Source organism: Salvelinus fontinalis, chromosome 15 (genome assembly GCF_029448725.1).
Source record: "Salvelinus fontinalis isolate EN_2023a chromosome 15, ASM2944872v1, whole genome shotgun sequence".
Classification (NCBI taxonomy): domain Eukaryota; kingdom Metazoa; phylum Chordata; class Actinopteri; order Salmoniformes; family Salmonidae; genus Salvelinus; species Salvelinus fontinalis.
The window spans coordinates 28,256,714-28,278,217 of record NC_074679.1 but is presented as its reverse complement, the minus strand read 5'-3'; the positions used below and the strand labels follow the sequence as shown (position 1 = coordinate 28,278,217).

General features: G+C 42.2%; 1 protein-coding gene across 1 annotated transcript in view; it reads right to left on the bottom strand.

Annotated features, from left to right (window-relative positions):
* The window catches only part of LOC129811704 (60 kDa lysophospholipase-like), a 29,115-nt gene extending 11,988 nt beyond the window's left edge, over positions 1–17,127 (bottom strand). The window contains exon 1 of the mRNA XM_055863228.1: positions 17,001–17,127. Within this exon, the coding sequence (XP_055719203.1) occupies positions 17,001–17,106 (106 nt within the window). The 5' untranslated portion in view covers positions 17,107–17,127. The remainder of the gene's footprint in view (positions 1–17,000) is intronic.
* Between the last annotated feature and the right edge of the window lie 4,377 nt (positions 17,128–21,504).

Genomic DNA, 21,504 nt, shown 5'->3' with positions numbered 1-21,504 from the left:
TTTTGAAAAGAGGGTAGCAGTATGCAACATTTTGGAGCGTTCAGATAGAGCATGTGTTCTACATAGCATATTCCTTTCTGACATGTAGAATAAGGTTTCACATCAGCTCTATTCGTGGCATTTCTATCTGCAAAATACAATAACGTTTGGCTATGAAAGCGTTTGGCTACCAAATGTAGCCCAGGTTTACTATTCCCAGTAAATCATGTACATGTTTTGTATTGTACTCAACGCTAGTGGCAAATGTGAGAATCACATCAATATGAAAAGTAGGCTGTTGTTTGGAATATAGTTCTAATCATTCATGTATTGGGAAATGTCTTACAGTTCAAGTGGGAAGTTTACATACACCTTAGCCAAATACATTTAAACTCAGTTTTTCATAATTTCTGACATTTAATCCTAGTAAAAATTCCCTGTCTTAGGTCAGTTAGATCACCACTTTATTTTAAGAATGTGAAATGTCAGAATAATAGTAGAGAAAATTATTTATTTCAGCTTTTATTTCTTTCATCACATTTCCAGTGGGTCAAAAGTTTACATACACTCAAGTAGTATTGGTAGCATTGCCTTTAAATTGTTTAACTTGGGTCAAACATTTCGAGTAGCCTTCCACAAGCTTCCCACAATAAGTTGGGTGAATTTTGGCCCATTCCTCCTGACAGAGCTGGTGTAACTGAGTTAGGTTTGTAGGCCTCCTTGCTCGCACACGCTTTTTCAGTTCTGCCCACACATTTTCTACGGGATTGAGGTCAGGGCTTTGTGATGGAAACTCCAACACCTTGACTTTGCTGTCCTTAAGCCATTTTGCCACAACTTTGGAAGTATGCTTGGGGTCATTGTCCAGTTGGAAGACCCATTTGCAAGCAAGCTTAACTTCCTGACTGACTGATGTCTTGAGATGTTGCTTCAATATATCCACATAATTTTCCATCCTCATGATGCCATCTATTTTGTGAAGTGCACCACTCCCTCCTGCAGCAAAGCACCCCCACAACATGATGCTGCAACCCCTGTGCCTCACGGTTGGGATGGTGTTCTTCGGCTTGCAAGCGTCCCGATGGTCATTATGGCCAAACAGTTCTATTTTTGTTTCATCAGACCAGAGGACATTATTCCAAAAAGTACAATCTTTGTCCCCATGTGCAGTTGCAAACCATAGTCTGGCTTTTTTTATGGCTGTTTTTGAGCAGTGGCTTCTTCCTTGCTGAGCGGCCTTTCAGGTCATGTCGATATAGGACTTTGTTTTACTGTGGATATAGATTATTTTGTACCTGTTTCCTCCAGCATCTACACAAGGTCCTTTGCTGTTGTTCTGGGATATATTTGCACTTTTCGCACCAAAGTACGTTCCTCTCTAGGAGACAGAACACATCTTCTTCCTGAGCGGTTTGATGCTGTGTGGTCCCATGGTGTTTATTGTTTGTACATATGAACGTGGTTTGGAAATTAGGCGTTTGGAAATTGCTCCCAAGGATGAACCAGACTTGGCCAATTTCTTTTGATTTTCCCATGATGTCAAGGTAGGCCTTGAAATACATCCACAGGTACGCCTCCAATTGACTCAAATTAGGTCAATTAGCCTACCAGAAGCTTCTAAAGCCATTTTTTATTTGACCTTTATTTAACTAGGCAAGTCAGTTAAGAAAAAAATATTATTTTCAATGACGGCCTTGGAACAGTGGGTTAACTGCCTTGTTCAGTGGCAGAATGACAGATTTCTACCTTGCCAGCTCGGGGATTCAAACTTGCAATCTTTCGGTTACTAGTCCTACTGTCACGCCCTGGCCTTAGTATTCTTTGTTTTCTTTATTATTTTAGTCAGGTCAGGGTGTGACATGGGTATTTATGTGGGTTTTGTAGTGTCCAGGGTGATTGTAAGGTTTAGGGGGTTTATTTAGAGTAGTTGGGTTTATGTTTAGTATAGTTGTCTAGCTGTGTCTATGTTGTGTGTAGTTGTCTAGGAAAGTCTATGGTTGCCTGAATGGGTTCCCAATTAGAGACAGCTGGTTTCTGTTGTCTCTGATTGGGAGCCATATTTAGGGTAGCCATAGGCTTTAGTTTGTTGTGGGGAATTGTCTATGTTGAACGTTTGTAGCCTGTGTGTGTGCACTACGTTTATAGCTTCACGGTCGTTTGTTGTTTTGTTAGGTTGTAAGTGTTTTGTTTCGTTTTTCCTTCTTCAAAATAAAAAGATGTATTTTCCACATGCTGCGTTTTGGTCCGTCTCACTCCCACACGATCGTGACAGAATTCCCCACCAACATCGGATCAAGCAGCGTGTGCAACAACAACAGGACCCACCTACACTGGACTATTGGAATTGGGAGGAAATTCTGGACCGTGAAATACCAGGAGAATATAACCGCCCCAAAGCTGAGCTGGAGGCAGCGAAAGCAGAGAGGCGGAGATATGAGGAGGTAGCAAGGAGACATGGCTGGAAGCCTGAAAAGCCCGTGAGTACTACCCAAAAATTTATTGGGGGGGGGCTAAGAGGTAGTGGGCCAAGGGCAGGTAGGAGACCTGCGCCCACTTCCCAGGCTAACCGTGGAGAGCGGGAGTACGGGCAGACGCCGTGTTACGCAGTAGAGCGCACGGTGTCTCCTGTACGGGTGCATAGCCCAGTGCGGGTTATTCCACCTCCCCGCACTGGTAGGGCTAGATTGGGCATTGAGCCAAATGTCATGAAGCCGGCCCTACATATCTGGCCACCAGTACGTCTCCTTGGGCCGGCTTACATGGCACCAGCCTTACGCATGGTGTCCCCGGTTCGCCTACATAGCCCGGTGCGGGTTATTCCACCTCCCCGCACTGGTCGGGCGACGGGGAGCATTCAGCCAGGTAAGGTTGGGCAGGCTCGGTGCTCAAGGGAGCCAATACGCCTGCACGGTCCGGTATTTCCGGCGCTACCTCCCCGCCCCAGCCCAGTACCACCAGTGCCTACACCACGCACCAGGCTTCCAGTGCGTTTCCAGAGCCCTGTTTCTCCTCCACGCACTCTCTCTATGGTGCGTGTCTCCAGCCCGGTGCCTCCAGTTCCGGCACCGCGCACTAAGCCACCTGTGCGTCTCCTAAGTCCTGTACACACTGTTATTTCTCCCCGCACTCGTCCTGAGGTGCGTGCCCTCAGTCCGGTACCACGCACCAGGCATATAGTGCGCTTTGAGAACTCAGTGTGCCCTGTTGTTGTTCCCCGCACTAGCCTGAAGGTGCGTGTCCTTAGCCCGGTACCTCCAGTTCCGGCACCACGCACCAGGCCTACAGTGCGTCTCAGCCGGCCAGAGTCTGCCGTCTGCCCAACGGTGACTGAACTGCCCATCTGCCATGAGCCTTCAAAGCCGCCCGTCTGCCATGAGCCTGCAAAGCCGCCCGTCTGCCATGAGCCTACAGAGCCTTCCACCAGACAGGAGCCGCTAAAGCCTTCCGCCAGACAGGATCAGTCTGAGCCATCCGTCTCCCCAGCGCCGTCTGAGCCATCCGTCTCCCCAGCGCCGTCTGAGCCATCCGTCTCCCCAGCGCCGTCTGAGCCATCCGTCTCCCCAGCGCCGTCTGAGCCATCCGTCTCCCCAGCGCCGTCTGAGCCATCCGTCTCCCCAGCGCCGTCTGAGCCATCCGTCTGTCCCGAGCCAGTAGAGCCGCCCGTCTGTCCCGAGCCAGTAGAGCCGCCCGTCTGTCCCGAGCCAGTAGAGCCGCCCGTCTGTCCAGAGCCGTCAGAGCCGTTAGTCAGTCAGGAGCCGCTAGAGCCATTCGTCAGTCAGGATCTGCCAGAGCCGCCAACCAGACAGGATCTGCCAGAGCCGCCAACCAGACAGGATCTGCCAGAGCCGCCAACCAGACAGGATCTGCCAGAGCCGCCAACCAGACAGGATCTGCCAGAGCCGCCAACCAGACAGGATCTGCCAGAGCCGCCAACCAGACAGGATCTGCCAGAGCCGCCAACCAGACAGGATCTGCCAGAGCCGTCAGTGAGCCATGAGCGTCCAGAGCCGTCAGCCAGCCATGAGCGTCCAGAGCCGTCAGCCAGCCATGAGCGTCCAGAGCCGTCAGCCAGTCATGAGCTGTCCCTCAGCCCAGAGCGGCTATTTATCCAGAACTGCCCCTCAGTCCAGAGCTGTCTCTCTGTCCGGAGCTGCCTTTTAGTCCGGAGTTGCCCCTCTATCCTGAGCCACCTCTCTATCCTGAGCTACCTCTCTATCCTGAGCTACCTCTCTATCCTGAGCTATCCCTCTGTCCTGAGCTTTCCCTCTGTCCTGAGCTATTCCTCTATCCCGGTGCTGCCCCTTGTGTCGATGTTACCCAAAAGATTAAGTGGGGGTAATATGAGGGTGGTCATTTGTAGGGGGAGATATAAGCTGGGATTGACTATGGTGGGGTGGGGACCTCGCCCTGAGCCTGAGCCACCACCGTGGTCAGATGCCCACCCAGACCCTCCCCTAGACTTTGTGCTGGTGCGCCCGGAGTTCGCACCTCAAGGGGGGGGAGGCTATGTCACGCCCTGGCCTTAGTATTCTTTGTTTTCTTTATTATTTTAGTTAGGTCAGGGTGTGACATGGGTATTTATGTGGGTTTTGTAGTGTCCAGGGTGATTGTAAGGTTTAGGGGGTTTATTTAGAATAGTTGGGTTTATGTTTAGTATAGTTGTCTAGCTGTGTCTATGTTGTGTGTAGTTGTCTAGGAACGTCTATGGTTGCCTGAATGGGTTCCCAATTAGAGACAGCTGGTTTCTGTTGTCTCTGATTGGGAGCCATATTTAGGGTAGCCATAGGCTTTAGTTTGTTGTGGGGAATTGTCTATGTTGAACGTTTGTAGCCTGTGTGTGTGCACTACGTTTATAGCTTCACGGTCGTTTGTTGTTTTGTTAGGTTGTAAGTGTTTTGTTTCGTTTTTCCTTCTTCAAAATAAAAAGAAGATGTATTTTCCACATGCTGCGTTTTGGTCCGTCTCACTCCCACACGATCGTGACACCTACGCTCAATCCACTAGGCTACCTGCTGCCCCATGAAATCATTTTCTGGAATTTTCCAAGCTGTGTAAAGGCACAGTCAACTTAGTGAATGAACACTTCTGACCCACTGGAATTGTGATACAGTGAAATAATCTGTCTGTAAACAATTGTTGGAAAAATGACTTGTCATGCACAAAGTAGATGTAATAACCGACTTGCCAAAAGTATAGTTTGTTAACAAGAATTATGTGGAGTGGTTGAAAAACGAGTTTTAATGACCGCAACCTAAGTGTATGTAAACCTCCGACTTCAACTGTATATAACTCATCATAGGTGAATAGCCCACCAGAATATGCTAATCTAATAGGGTGATTCTCATGAAATCTTGGTAGCAAAGATTTCAAACATGAAATCTTTAAAAAGACTTGCATCAACAAATTTCCTTTTTAGGCATTAATAACAGGGTCTGAGGTGTTTGTGAGCATTAATTAAAAAATATTTACTGACAATTTAACACCTTTTTGAACATATTTTCCAAAACAAGTCCTTAAAAATCTCATTACCGCAACGGTCTGAAAACGTCAAGACCATTAGGAAAGCTAATACATTAACAGTCATGCACAGTTACTTGAAACTCTGAAATAATATATATTTTTTAATTACATTTTTATTTGATTTTGACTGATTTCTCTCATTACCGCAACACCTTCCGCAATCTACAACCAAATATTTTTGATATTTAATTGAAACCTGACATATTTTCAAAAGGATGTGGCAAGCCTGAAAGAACATAACGTATAGATTCTGCACATGCATTTAAAAGCAAACTACTATTTTTCCATTCAATAAATTAACATTAAATGAACACCTGTTTCGGTAATGATACATACAGACTAAAATGTAGCTTTTTGGCCATCAAGGAAAACGCTATGTCTCGTGCAAACCCAACACTTCTCATTACCCCGAGAACACCATCATGATGGTGGCAGCATCATGCTGTGGGTATGTTTTTCATCGACAGGGACTGGGAAATTGGTCAGAATTGAAGGAATGATGGATGGCGCTAAATACAGGGAAATTCTTGAGGGAAACCTGTTTCAGTCTTCCAGAGATTTGAGACTGGGACGGAGGTTCACCTTCTAGCACGACAATGACCCTAAGCATACTGCTAAAGCAACACTCGAGTGGTTTAAGGGGAAACATTCAAATGTCTTGGAATGGCGTATTCAAAGCCCAGACCTCAATCCAATTGAGAAATTGTGACTTAAAGATTGCTGTACACCAGCAGAACCCATCCAACTTGAAGGAGCTGGAGCAGTTTTGCCTTGAAGAATGAGCAAAAATCTTAGTGGCTAGATGTGCCAAGCTTATAGAGACATACCCCAAGAGACTTGCAGCTGTAATTGCTGCAAAAGGTGGCTCTACAAAGTATTAACTTTTGGGGGTGAATAGTTATGCATGCTTAAGTTCTGTTTTTTTGTCTTATTTCTTGTTTTTCACAAGAAAAAATATTTTGCATCTTCAAAGTGGTAGGCATGTTGTGTAAATCAAATGATACAAACCCCACAAAAATATGTTTTAATTCCAGGTTGTAAGGCAACAAAATAGGAAAAATGCCAAGGGGGTTGAATACTTTCACAAGCCACGGTATGCTAAAAACAGAGAACACATAAAAACAACACATACAAAAACATTAGAACAGCACGTCATCATCGCTACACACACTGGCCTGTACAGTGTCTCTTGGGGATGATGTTTCTATGACCCCCAAGCTGGTGCATCTTCTTTATCTTCAATCCAACGTTTTGATGCGTTTTGCAAGCACATGTTTCTCTGTCTGTGACTCTCTGGTGGCCAGTCCAAAATGACTTCAGTTTAAACAATTGAGGCTTGGAAAGGTTGGCCTTATCAGACAGAAATCTTCTATGAATATAGTGAACGTTAAGGCTCTTACGGAATATCTGGCCCTTTTTCCGAATTTCTCCAGCTTTCCCATTTTTTACAGTGGAGACTTCATCTTGATGAAGGAAGCCGCTAACAAGTTTGTGCATTAGTCTTCTCTGGCTGTAATTGGGTGATGTTCTCTGATGACCTCTCTTTGTAGTTTTCTTCTGGACCTCTCTGCCTTCCATGTTGACAATTACTGTCACGACTTCCACCGAAGGTGGCTCCTCTCCCTGTTCGGGCGGCGCTCGGCGCTCGTCGTCGCCGGCCTACTAGCTGCCACCGATCCCTTTTGCTTTTTCGTTTGGTTTTGTCTGTCTTGTGTTCAACTCTGTCTAGTTTAGGCTAATCAGTGGGGTATTTAATCTCGCCCTACCAGCTAGGTTTTGTGCGGGATTGTTTGTGTTACTGTCGTTGGCTTGGGTTGTGTTTTTCCCTGTTAAAGCAGGTTTATTTCACGGGACTGTTTTTCCCGCACGTTAGTTTAGTCAGAGGAGTGTGTTCCTCCGTTATCGACTAGACTGCATTCCTGTTTTCTAGTGGCTGCTTTTGTGGTCCTGTACCTGTGTTGTTGGTGGACCAGTAAATAAAACGCCCTTCTTGAAATTCTTGCTCTCCTGCGCCTGACTCCACACCCACCTCTCCTAGGGAGATATTGTTAATTACCTGCTTACTCTTGGCCATCATGTTAGTTTTTTTAATTTCACCTTTATTTAACCAGGTAAGCTAGTTGAGAACAAGTTTTCATTTACAACTGCGACGTGGCCAAGATAAAGCAAAGCAGTGTGACACAGACAACACAGAATTACACATGGAGTAAACAATAAACAAGCCAAAAACACAGTATTTGTGCTACTGTATATAGACTTTCTTTTTTTCTACTGTGTGTGCAAAAGGCATGAGGAGGTAGGCAATAAATAGGCCATAGGAGCGAATAATTACAATTTAGCAGATTAACACTGGAGTGATAAATGAGCATATGATGATGTGCAAGTAGAGATACTGTTGTGCAAAAGAGTAGAAAAGTAAATAAAATACAAACAGTATGGTGATGAGGTAGGTAGATTGGATGGGCAATTTACAGATGGACTATGTACAGCTGCAGGGATCGGTTAGCTGCTCAGATAGCTGATGTTTAAAGTTGGTGAGGGAAATAAGTCTCCAACTTCAGCGATTTTTGCAATTCGTTCCAGTCACTGGCAGCAGAGAACTGGAAGGAAAGGCGGCCAAATGAGGTGTTGGCTTTGGGGATGATCAGTGAGATATACATGCTGGAACGTGTGCTACGGGTGGGTGTTGTTATCGTGACCAAGGAACTGAGATAAGGCAAAGCTTTACCTAGCATAGACTTATAGATAAGCTAGAGCCAGTGGGTCTGGCGACGAATATGTAGCGAGGGCCAGCCGACTAGAGCATACAGGTCGCAGTGGTGGGTGGTATAAGGTGATTTGGTAACAAAACGGATGGCACTGTGATAGACTGTATCCAGTTTGCTGAGTATTGTAAGCTATTTTGTAGATGACATCGCCGAAGTCGAGGATCGGTAGGATAGTCAGTTTTACTAGGGTAAGTTTGGCAGCGTGAGTGAAGGAGGCTTTGTTGCAAAATAGAAAGCCGATTCTAGATTTGATTTTGGATTGGAGATGTTTAATATGAGTCTGGAAGGAGAGTTTACAGTCTAACCAGACACCTAGGTATTTATAGTTGTCCACATATTCTAGGTCAGAACCGTCCAGGGTGGTGATGCTAGTCGGTCGGGCGGGTGCGGGCAGCGAACGGTTGAAAAGCATGCATTTGGAGGCCACGGAAGGCGTGTTGTATGGCATTGAAGCTCGTTTGGAGGTTAGTTAGCAGTGTCCAAGGAAGGGCCAGAAGTATACAGAATGGTGTCGTCTGCGTAGAGGTGGATCAGGGAATCGCCCGCAGCAAGAGCGACATCATTGATATATACAGAGAAAAGAGTCGGCCCGAGAATTGAACCCTGTAGCACCCCCATAGAGACTGCCAGAGGTCCGGACAACATGCCCTCTGATTTGACACACTGAACTCTGTCTGCAAAGTAGTTGGTGAATCAGGCGAGGCAGTCATTAGAAAAACCAAGGCTATTGAGTCTGCAGATAAGAATACGGTGATTGACAGAGTCGAAAGCCTTGGCCAGGTCGATGAAGACGGCTGCACAGTACTGTCTTTTATCGATGGCAGTTATGATCTCGTTTAGTACCTTGAGCGAGGCTGAGGTGCACCCGTGACCAGTTCGGAAACCAGATTGCACAGCGGAGAAGGTACGGTGGTCGAAATGGTCAGTGATCTGTTTATTAACTAGGCTTTCGAAGACTTTAGATAGACCTATTTCCATCCTGCCCTGCCTAACAGTTTGGGTCTAGGGTGTCATCCCCTTTGAAGAGGGGATGACCGCGGCAGCTTTCCAATCTTTAGGGATCTCGGACGATATGAAAGGAGGTTGAACAGGCTGGTAATAGGGGTTGCAACAATGGCGGCGGATAGTTTTAGAAAGAGAGGGTCCAGATTGTCTAGCCCAGCTGATTTGTACAGGTCCAGGTTTTGCATCTTTTTCAGAACATCTGCTATCTGGATTTGGGTGAAGGAGAATTTGGGGAGGCTTGGGCGAGTAGTTGCGGGGGGGGTGGGGCGGAGCTGTTGGCCGGGGTTGGAGTAGCCAGGAGGAAGGCATGGCCAGCCGTTGAGAAATGCTTATTGATATTTTCATGGATTTATCGGTGGTAACCGTGTTACCTAGCCTCAGTGCAGTGGACAGCTGGGAGGAGGTGCTATTGTTCTCCATGGACTTTACAGTGTCCCAAAACTTTTTGGAATTAGAGCTACAGGATGCAAATTTCTGCTTGAAAAAGCTAGCCTTTGCTTTCCTGACTGACTGCGTGTATTGGTTCCTGACTTCCCTTAACAGTTGCATATCGCGGGGACTATTCGATGCTATTACAGTCCGCCACAGGATGTTTTTGTGTTGGTCAAGGGCAGTCAGGTCTGGAGTGAACCAAGGGCTATATCTGTTCTTAGTTCTGTATTTTTTGAACGGGGCATGCTTATCTAAGATGGTGAGGAAATTACTTTTAAAGAATGACCAGGCATCCTCGATTGACGGGACGAGGTCAATATCCTTCCAGGATACCCGGGCCAGGTCGATTAGAGAAGCCTGCTCGCAGAAGTGTTTTAGGGAGCGTTTGACAGTGATGAGGGGTGGTCGTTTGACCGCGGACCCATAGCGAATACAGGCAATGAGGCAGTGATTGCTGACATCCTGATTGAAAACAGCGGGGGTGTATTTGGAGGGCAAGTTGGTCAGGATAATGTCTATGAGGGTGCCCTTGTTTACGGATTTAGGGTTGTACCTGGTGGGTTCCTTGATGATTTGTGTGAGATTGAGGGCATCTAGCTTAGATTGTAGGACTGCGGGGTGTTAAGCATATCCCAGTTTAGATCACCTAACAGAACGAACTCTGAGGCTAGATGGGGGGCGATCAATTCACAAATGGTGTCCAGGGCACAGCTGGGAGCGGAGGGGGGTTGATAGCAGGCGGCAACAGTGAGAGACTTATTTCTGGAGAGATTAATTTTTATGATTAGAAGTTCAAACTGTTTGGGTATAGACCTGGAAAATATGACAGAACTTTGCAGGCTATCTCTGCAGTAGATTGCAACTCCTCCCCCTTTGGCAGTTCTATCTTGACAGAAAATGTTGTAGTTGGGTATAGAAATCTCAGAATTTTTGGTGGCCTTCCTAAGCCAGGATTCAGACATGGCAAGGGCATCAGGGTTGGCGGAGTGTGCTAAAGCAGTGAGTAAAACAAACTTAGGGAGGAGGCTTCTGATGTTGACATGCATGAAACCAAGGCTTTTTCGATCACAGAAGTCAACAAATGAGGGGGCATGGGGACGTGCAGGGCCTGGGTTTACCTCCACATCACCCGAGAAACCAAGGAGGAGTAGGATGAGGGTACGGCTAAAGGCTATCAAAACTGGTCGCCTAGAGCGTTGGGGACAAAGAATAAAAGGAGCAGATTTCTGGGCGTGGTAGAATAGATTCAGGGCATAATGTGCAGACAGGGGTATGGTGGGATGCGGGTACAGCGGAGGTAAGCCCAGGCACTGAGTGATGATAAGAGAAGTTGTATCTCTGGACATGCTGGATATAATGGGTGAGGTCACCGCATGTGTGGGAGGTGGGACAAAGGAGTATCAGAGGTATGATGAGTGGAACTAGGGGCTCCATTGTAAACTAAAACAATGATAACTAACCTAAACAACCAAATACAAGACATATTGACATTTGAGAGAGACATACAGCGAGGCATAAAGTAATCAAGTCTTTTCAGTCTTTTCTTGAGTTTGACCATCTCTTTGGTCCTCTCCAAAAGCTTCTCTTCTGTGTAATGCAACTTTGACCTACTTTTTTGCAGTGTTTTCTTTCTTCTGTTCCTCTTTTTGGGTGATTCCTTTGGGGTGGATGTCTTCATTGGTCCTGGTGTCTGTAGAGATGTCTCTCTTCTTTTATGAGTTGAGATGATGGCAGGGGCATTTACCTGCTGAGGTGAGAATGGCTGTTCTCTTGAGGAGGCTGTGTCTTCTTGAAGATTTTGAATAACTTCTTCATTTGCTTCTTGTTGAAGTGTATCATCTTCCTCGCTTGATGGTGTTATGTCCAATAGAGATTTTAGCTGTTTCTTTCTTCTGTAATACCTTTTTGAGTTTTTCCACCACTGTTTTGTCTTCTTTTCATGTTGCTTCTTTGTCAGATCTTGAGTTTTCTTTATTTTACCATTTTGATTTCGTTTTTGATATCTTGTACTGGAAAGGAAGCATGACATGAAATGAGCATGTCTCAAAACATGGGAAAAATCTTACTGTTATGGACACGTCATCCTATAGTATAGACTGAATGGCTTACAGACTGTGTGTGTGCGCGTGTGCATCCTACAGTAGGGACTGAATGGCTTACAGACTGTGTGTGGACATCCTATAGTACAAAGGAAATGGCTTACTGATTGTGTGTGTGGTGGATGTGTGACATCCCATAGACACTGTATGAGGGCATAGGCTTTCTATAGACTATATATGCTAATTACTCTTGCTGTAACCTCTCCAGCCCCTAACCTCTCTCTCTCCTTCCTTCTGTACTCTTCCAGCAGTTCTGGGTTGGTGTGAACTTTTTCTCTGAATTTTGCCAGCCTAGCCTTTGCTAAAGCTTTCTTTTTGTCCCTTGCTGACTGTTTGCAATTAACGTCTTTGGGAATGGGGGGCAGTATTGAGTAGCTTGGATGAATAAGGTGCCCAGAGTAAACTGCTTGTTACCCAGGCCCAGAAGCTATGATATGCATAGAAAACACTCTTAAGTTTCCAAAACTGTTAAAATAATGTCGGTGAGTATAACAGAACCCATATGGCAGGCGAAAACCTGAGACAAATCCAACCAGGAAGTGGAAAATCTGAGGTTTGTAGTTTCATTTAAGTGATTGCCTATATGCTGTGTCTATGGGGCCAGATTGCACTTCCCAAGGCTCCCGGCAGATGCCAACAGTCTTTAGAAAGTTGTTTGAGGCTTCTATTGTGGAAGGGGGTCGAATAAGAGCTGTTTCAACAAGTGGACTAGGCTGAGGCTAATGAGTTGTTCCTTCTTTTTCCTCTGTAATGAATACGCTATTGTCCGGTTGGAATGTTATTGAAGATTTATTATAAAAAGACCCTAAGGATTGATTGTAAACATCGTTTGACATGCTTCCACAAACTGTAATGGAACTCTTTTGACTTTGTCTGGATTTTGCGCTCACGCATTGTGCCTTTGGAAAAGTGAACTAAACGTGCGAACAAAACGGAGGTATTTGGACATAAATATGGACGTAATCGAACAAAACAAACATTTCTTGGGGAAGTCCTGGGAGTGCATTCCGACGAAGATCAGCAAAGGTAAGTGAAGATTTATAATGCTATTTCTGACTTTTGTTGACTCCACAATTTGGCGGGTAACTGTATGGCCTGCTTTTGTGGCTGAATGCTGTGCCCAGATTATTGAATATTGTGCTTTTGCCTTGAAGCTTTTTTGAAATCTGACACAGCGGTTGCATTAAGAACAAGTTTATCTTTAATTCTATGTAAAACATGTATCTTTCATCAAAGTTTATGATGAGTATTTCTGTTATTTGATGTGGCTCTCTGCCATTTCTCCGGATGTTTTGGAGGCATTTCTGAACATGGCGCCAATGTAAACTGAGGTTTTTGGATATGAATATGAATTTACCGAACAAAACATACATGTATTGTGTAAAATGAAGTCCTATGAGTATCATCTGATGAAGATCATCAAAGGTTAGTGATTCATTTTATCTATATTTCTACTTTTTGTGATTCCACTCTTTGGCTGGAAAAATGGCTGTGTTTTTCTGTGATTTTGCAGTGACCTAACATAATCGTTTGTGGTGCTTTCGCTGTAAAGCCTTTTTAAAATCGGACACTGTGGTGGGATTAACAACAAGATTACCTTTAAAATGGTATAAGATACTTGTATGTTTGAGAAATTCTAATTATGAGATTTCTGTTGTTTTGAATTTGGCGCCCTGCAATTTCAATGGCTGTTGGCGAGGTGGGACGCTAGCGTCCCGAACGATCCCAGAGAGGTTATTAAACAGGACATAAAGAAAAATATCAACAGTTAGTAAATAATATTTCAATTAATAGTTAATTATATATATTTAAAAATATAGTATGTGATTCATTTCTCATTAACGAAACAGAAGTTCTCTACCGCAACTGGCCTTAAATTGCAGCGGTAAGTGAGAATGGTGTTGCTGAGGTTGAGGAACCTTAGCATGTTTTGCTAACAATAGAGAAGACATGATGACTGAGCAAGTGTTTGCTTAAAACTTCTTGTCAATATGGGGGAGCTATTTTCACTTTGTAAAAAATCGTGCCCAAATTAAACTGCCTCGTACTCTATTCTAGATCGTACAATATGCATATTATTATTACTATTGGATAGAAAACACTCTCAAGTTTCTAAAACCGTTTGAATTATATCTGTGAGTAAAACAGAACTCATTTTGCAGCAAACTTCCTAGACAGCAAGTGAAAAATCTGAAATCGAGGCTCTGTTCCAGGGCCTTCCTATTCAATTGCTTGAAATCTATGGATATACATGCACTTCATACGCCTTCCACTAGATGTCAACAGGCAGTGGGAGGTGGAATGGGGTGTCTAGCTTGATCTGAGGTCGAACAAGAGCTCTTGGAATGACGTGACCACTATTTCCTTTGTCTACCAAGGCGCGGGAAGGACATCAGCATTGGCTTCTGAAAAGCGGTCGGTATAGACGGCTAATATCTCCGGCTTTGATTTTATTTGATACATGTGATAATATCATCGTAAAGTATGTTTTTTCAATATTGTTTTATCAGATTATTCAACGTTTATCGGGAGTTTGAGTTTTCCGTTCTCTACGTTAGGTGAAGATGGACATCTTCGCGCCACTTGGCTAGCTAAGGTTGCTAATTCGACAGGAGAAGAGGACATTCTAAAACCAAACAACGATTTATTCTGGACAAAGGACTCCTTGTACAAGATTCTGATGGAAGCTCAACAAAAGTAAGAACCATTTATGATGTTATTTCGTATTTCTGTGGAAAATGTTTAGTCCTATTTTCCTTCCTTTTTGCGGGCGCTGTCTCGCTATAACGTAAGCTGTTTGTTATGGTAAAGTTATTTTTAAAAATCTAACACGGCAATTGCATTAACTTCTACTTGGTCACAATTCCGGATCCAGGAGCATCCTCATCAGTAAAAAAGCTGACAAGCATAGCCTAGCATAGCGCCACAAGTAAATACTAGCATATAAATATCATGAAATCACAAGTCCAAGACACCAAATGAAAGATACACATCTTGTGAATCCAGCCATCATTTCCGATTTTTAAAATGTTTTACAGCGAAAACACTATGTATTTCTATTAGCTAACCACGATAGCAAAAGACTCAACCGCATATTTTCACAATTCTTTTACCGCATAGGTAGCTATCACAAATTCGACCAAATAGAGATATAATTAGTCACTAACCAAGAAACAACTTCATCAGATGACAGTCTTATAACAGATTTATTGTATAGCATTTGTTTTGTTCGAAAAATGTGCATATTTCAGGTATAAATCATAGTTTTACATTGCAGCTACAATCACAAATGTCACCAAAGCAGCTAGAATAACTACAGAGAGCAACGTGAAATACCTAAATACTCATCATAAAACATTTATGAAAAATACATGGTGTACAGCAAATGAAAGACAAACATCTTGTGAATCCAGACAATATTTCAGATTTTTTAAGTGTTTTACAGCGAAAACACAATATATCATTATATTAGCTTACTACAATAGCCAACCACACAACCGCATTCATTCACCGCAAAGGTAGCGATAGCGAAAAAAACAGCAAAAGATATACATTTATTCACTAACCTTGACAAACTTCATCAGATGACAGTCCTATAACATCAAGTTATACAATACACTTATGTTTTGTTCGAAAATGTGCATATTTTGAGCTGCAAACCGTGGTTATACATTGTGAATATGTAGCATCGATTCACCAGAATCTCCGGAGATATTTTGGACAGTCACCTAATCTAATCAAAGAACTCATCATAAACTTTACTAAAAAATACATGTTGGACAGCAAATGAAAGATACACTAGTTCTTAATGTACATAATTACACATTAATGAAGTATATTTTAATAGAAAATGTTAAATGTAACATTTTTCTAAATGTGGAAACCTACCTGTATCGGTAATGATAATTAATACTGTTGTGTACGCAGTCTGACAAGAGAATGTTTAACTTTTAACTGGAGAAATATAAAGAGATCTACTCACCTGGTAGCCATCTTGAAGGTACTAGCAGATGTGTTGCTTCTTTCAAAATCAAACTTTGTTTAAAATTCTCTGTGTGTGTAAACAGTTCTTCAAAAATGTTGCGGAGGGTGAGAACATCAGGCATGGACACTTCGTTTTTCCACAATTGTTTTCATTATAATTATACAAGAATATTCAGTTCATATTTTTTCTGTCATTTGAATACATCTAGTAGAACATCCATTAATTTTTTTCAGAATATTTTCATTTTACTATGTTTAAATTACAACATAACATACATTCAGACAGAGCTGGACGCATTGTGGTAATGAGAATTTCAGCAGAAGTAGCAATAAAATACAACAACAAAAAGATCTATATTGAAATTACTCTTTGTGCAAGGTAGAGAACACTTATCTTTATTATGATTTTTTGTTATATTACTAAATTACATGTTTTATATTTAAAATCATTACTGCCATGGTGTTTTAAGGTTTCATGAGAATGACCCAATAAAGCAACAACAGAGCCTGGGTCTTCAATGGTGAAATCAGTTACCACTGAGTGCCTATTTCCAGAAATTATTCCCCATGTAGCCTGAGTGGGAGAAGGCTGCAGGCTAAGTGATACACTGGCACATGACTGCTAATGCATTTCAATGGGAGAGATGAGGCAGGGAAGCTGAGAGGAGTGAAACCTGAGTGCAAGCCACTGGAACGAACTGTCTGACTAAAATTATGACCTGTGAAGATGGAAAGATTGCATATAGACAAATATTGGGACTTCCAAACAGAACCTTTGGAATAGTGTGAAAACAGTAGACCTAAAAACTATGGCCATGTTATTTATGGTCTAGTGTTTACTCCAAGTACCATCCACAGTAGTGGATGCTGAATGAAATGAGAAGGGCTGGTTAGCCTAGAGATCTCATTCAGAAGACATTTGATCCAAAATGCTTGACAGTTAACGTTTCCTTGGCCCACAAAGGAATTTTCATTCTTTCCCCATTTCCCTTTCCAGGAAAAGAATTATACAGGAAACAGTAGCCTTCGGTGTTCTTCAAGGTTCTGTTCCAGGATCTCTCACTCCTGGTAAACTGCGACTGTAGCTAGAAAGTTTCCTCCGTCAATGTGCTGCATCAACATGCGTTACACAACATCATTCAGATAATTAAATAAATGTACTTTGTTTGGGCAACAACAAACATTCTAAAAGTCCTGGTCAAAAACTCTTTACCGTCATTATGGTACACCATCCCAATAGTTCCTCCGGTATGGATGACCAAGAGCCGCGTTTTAGGGTGTGAAGCTGGAGACAGAGATGACTTTTTACATTCGGCCATGATGACTAGACATCTGATGGCAGGGGAAGAATGCATATCAAACTAAGGGATGTTCTTAAAGTGACAGACCGCTACCAATGACAGGTTGTTGTGAAGTGCCAAAACGCAATTTACAGAGAAACCTAGCTATATCAAAACTCTAATGTTACTAATCTGCTTGATTGTATTATAAACCTAAGCAAATAATGATTCACAATGATAATATTGGCCAAAATGTTTTTCCAAGTTAAAACAATGCAAATGCAATGCAATGATGACAGTGAGACTGAGACTCACCAGAAGCTAGAAATTGCTATAGTGTAGGGATACGTGTAGAGGATGTACGTAAATGGCTATTCGTCAATATTCTCCAAGGATAATTTCAAAGGAGTGCTGTTTTCAACCAATTAAACAAATGGTAGGCCTATCCTTGTTGGCAAAAACACGTGATCACTTAGGGAGTAATTAAAGGCTCTAATTTGATCATTTGTCATTTTGCTTTTTATTAGTTTCCATGGTTCTCATCTGTAATCCTGACAGTGGAGACATAAGTCTGGCACAAAAATCCAGGTCTCTGGCTACATCAGATACATTAGAAACCAGAATTTTGTATGCAGTTCACAGATAGCCACTTCTGCCTCCCAATTGTGTCATTCTGCCTTGCCCAAAACCTTCTTTTTAACTTCTTATTTATATTTCTGCAGTATATTTTTCCTCCTACCACAGCATGTATTGATATTTTCAATAATTATATTACTGTTAATATATTTTCAATGCTATCATAATGTTTGGTGTTTTTACTACTACAGTCGTTTCTAAACTTTCTGTTTCTATTTCATTCTTCCCGCTACTTGAACGTCATCGTCCTTGGAATGGACATTCCGTTATTTGCCAGTAGATTGTGCACAATTACACAATGCAATTAAACAGGACATTAGTTTTTTACAAACGCTCACACACAGTGAAACCATTAACTCATGTACCTCATCTTCAGACCAAGTCTGCAAAACCGCAATCACATGATCTGCTTTACACTCAGTTTGCAAATGTAAAACACACTTATTGCAAACCAATAAACAGAGTCTCTACATTAGACACATCATTCAAAACTAACAGGTCTTGTGTTTTTGTTTGGAAAACACTGCCATTCCAAATGCCACACTCATTTACCGATTACCTACACCCAGTGCTGACGTGTGAAAACACTTATAGCTCATTTCTTCACTTAGAAATCAGAGCTTGAGCATCATAAATAGGCTTCAGGTTGGCTTTCTTGGTTTGGACAACAATGGAGGCCAATTTTGGAGAGAGAGTTGGTGGAAGAGGAGTGGGAATAAGATGAGGACGAGGACAAGGAGCAGGACAAGGACAAGCCTATATGTTTATCTTCTACTGTATTTGTTTTGTCTGTTACTGTTCATCCCAAAATCTGGATGAAAATACAATGTTTTGAGAAAGAAATACATTTCATTTTCCCCCTTGCATTTCTGTTTACAGTGTAAATATATGCTGAATATGCACACATACTGTATATATTTGTGCACATACATGTACAGTTGAAGTCAGAAGTTTACATACACCTTAGCCAACTACATTTAAACTAAATTTTTCACAATTCCTGACATTTAATCCTAGTAAAAAGTCCATGTTTTAGGTCAGTTAGGATCACCAGCTTATTTTAAGAATGTGAAATGTCAGAAATATTTGATTTTATTTATTTAACCAGGAAGGGCTCATTGAGATTTAAAATCTCTTTTTCAAGAGCTTCCAGGCCAAGATAGGCAGCGCCAAGTCATTACAGACAAGTCATTACAAAAATTACAGACAAACATGAAAAACTACATGTAATCTAGTAAAAACCATAAAATTCACAAAGTATAACAAAAATCAAAAAGAGCAAATTAAAAACATTGACAGGTCAGGGAATCAGTCTCAAGATCATTCATCAGTGATTTAAAAATACCAAATCGGGACAAGTTCTTCCAGTTTAAAAGTATTTTGTAAGGCGTTCCAAGACGATGGCGCAGAATACATAAAAGCCCTTTTACCAAATTCAGTTCGAACATTTGGAACAGTTAGCAGGATAAAGTCCAGCGAACGAAGAGAGTACCCACCACATTTCTGAACAATAAAAATGCCCAAATAAAAAGGTAGTAAACCCAAAATGGCTTTATAAATAAAAGTATACCAGTGACTGAGCCTACCAGTGACTAGAGAAGGCCAGCCAACCCTGGTATACAAAGTGCAGTGGTGCGTAAGGGTTTTGCAGTTTAAAATAAATCTCAAAGTGCCATGGTAAAGGGTGTCAATTGATCTCAAACACCGAGCAGAAGCATTCATATATAAAATATCCCCATCCCCAGTAAAGGCATAAATGTAGCTGATACTAGCCTCCTTCTGGCTTCAAAAGAAAAACAGGTCTTATTCCTAAAATAAAATCCCAATATCAGCTTCAAATTTGTTAAATTCCAAGATATTTATATGAGGTTACAACCTCAATCTCCTTGCCCTGACAGGTAGTAATAGGTGAAAGGTTCAGAGGTCTATTTCTTGCTTTAGAAAACACCATTAGTTTAGTTTTGTCAGTATTGAGGATACGTTTCAATTGACACAAGGTATGTTGAACAGTATAAAAAGCAGTTTGCAAGTTCTGGAAAGCTTTTGTAAGAGACGAGGCACAACAGTAAATAACAGTATCATCAGCATAAAAATGAAGTTGCGCATTTTGGACATTTGTCTAAATCATTTATATAAATAGTGAATAAGAGAGGACCAAGTACAGAGCCTTGGCGCACACCATTAAAGACAGACAATTTAACAGACATAAGCCGATCAAATTGAGTGCACTGAGTTCTATCAGACAGATAGTTAGCAAACCATGCAACTGCATGCTCCGAAAGACCTACACTCAACAATCTCTGCCTTAGTATAGCATGATCAACTGTATCAAAAGCCTTAGAGAGATCAATAAAAAGTGATACACAGTGCTGTTTTTTGTCAAGGGCTTCAGTGATATCATTTAAAACCTTCGTGGCTGCTGTAATTGTGCTATGCTTCTTCCTGAAGCCCGAATGGTACATTGATAAAATAGAGTTAGTAAATAAAAACTATTTTAGCTGTTCACTCACAGGGGTTTCAAGTATTTTCACCAGGGGTTGACAGCTTTGAGATTGGCCTATAATTATTTAAAAGAGTTGGATCTCCCCCTTTTAAAAGTGGTAGGACAAATGCTGATTTCCAGATATTCAGAATTTCATTACATTACAGGGTTAGATTGAACAGATATGTAAGTGGTTCAGCTATGAAATCAACTGCCAGATTTAAAAATACAGGGATCCAAAAGATCAGGACCTGCAGGCTTTCTCTGATCTAAGGATTTCAGGGCTTTATGTACTACCTGCACTGAGAATGGCAAAAAGCTAAAAGTTTGACCAGCTCTCACTGGTTCATCCACATTGGGTTGCACAGAGACAGAGGACACTGGTTCATCCACACAGGGTTGTACAGAGACAGAGGACACTGAATCAAACAGCCTACCAGATGATACTAAGTGCTCATTGAAACAATTCAGCATTTCAGTTTTGTCATATATAGCAACAGAGTCCTTCAAAACACAGACGGTAATTCATTAACATTAGTGTTACCAGACATAGACTTAATAGCCTTCCAAAACTTTCTAGGGTCATTCAGGTTATCAGTGGTAACGGACATAAAATATTCAGACTTGGCCTTCCTGAGAAGAAAACAACACTTGTTTCGGAAATGCCTAAAAATAAAAATAAGCCAATCAGCATCAGAACATGATTTCCTTGCTTTAGCCCAGGCTAGATTACGGTCGTGAAAAATACAAGACAGCTCAGAAGAAAACCATGGATTATCCTGCCCTTTAACCCTGAACCTGCGGAATGGGGCATGTTTGTTTACTATTTGGAAAAAAACATCATGAAATAATATAATACACTGCTCAAAAAAATAAAGGGAACACTTAAACAACACAATGTAACTCCAAGTCAATCACACTTCTGTGAAATCAAACTGTCCACTTAGGAAGCAACACTGATTGACAATACATTTCACATGCTGTTGTGCAAATGTAATAGACAAAAGGTGGAAATTATAGGCAATTAGTAAGACACCCCCCAAATAGGAATGGTTCTGCAGGTGGTGACCACACACCACTTCTCAGTTCCTATGCTTCCTGGCTGATGTTTTGGTCACTTTTGAATGCTGGCGGTGCTTTCACTCTAGTGGTAGCATGAGACGGAGTCTACAACCCACACAAGTGGCTCAGGTAGTGCAGTTCATCCAGGATGGCACATCAATGCGAGCTGTGGCAAAAAGGTTTGCTGTGTCTGTCAGCGTAGTGTCCAGAGCATGGAGGCGCAACCAGGAGACAGGCCAGTACATCAGGAGACGTGG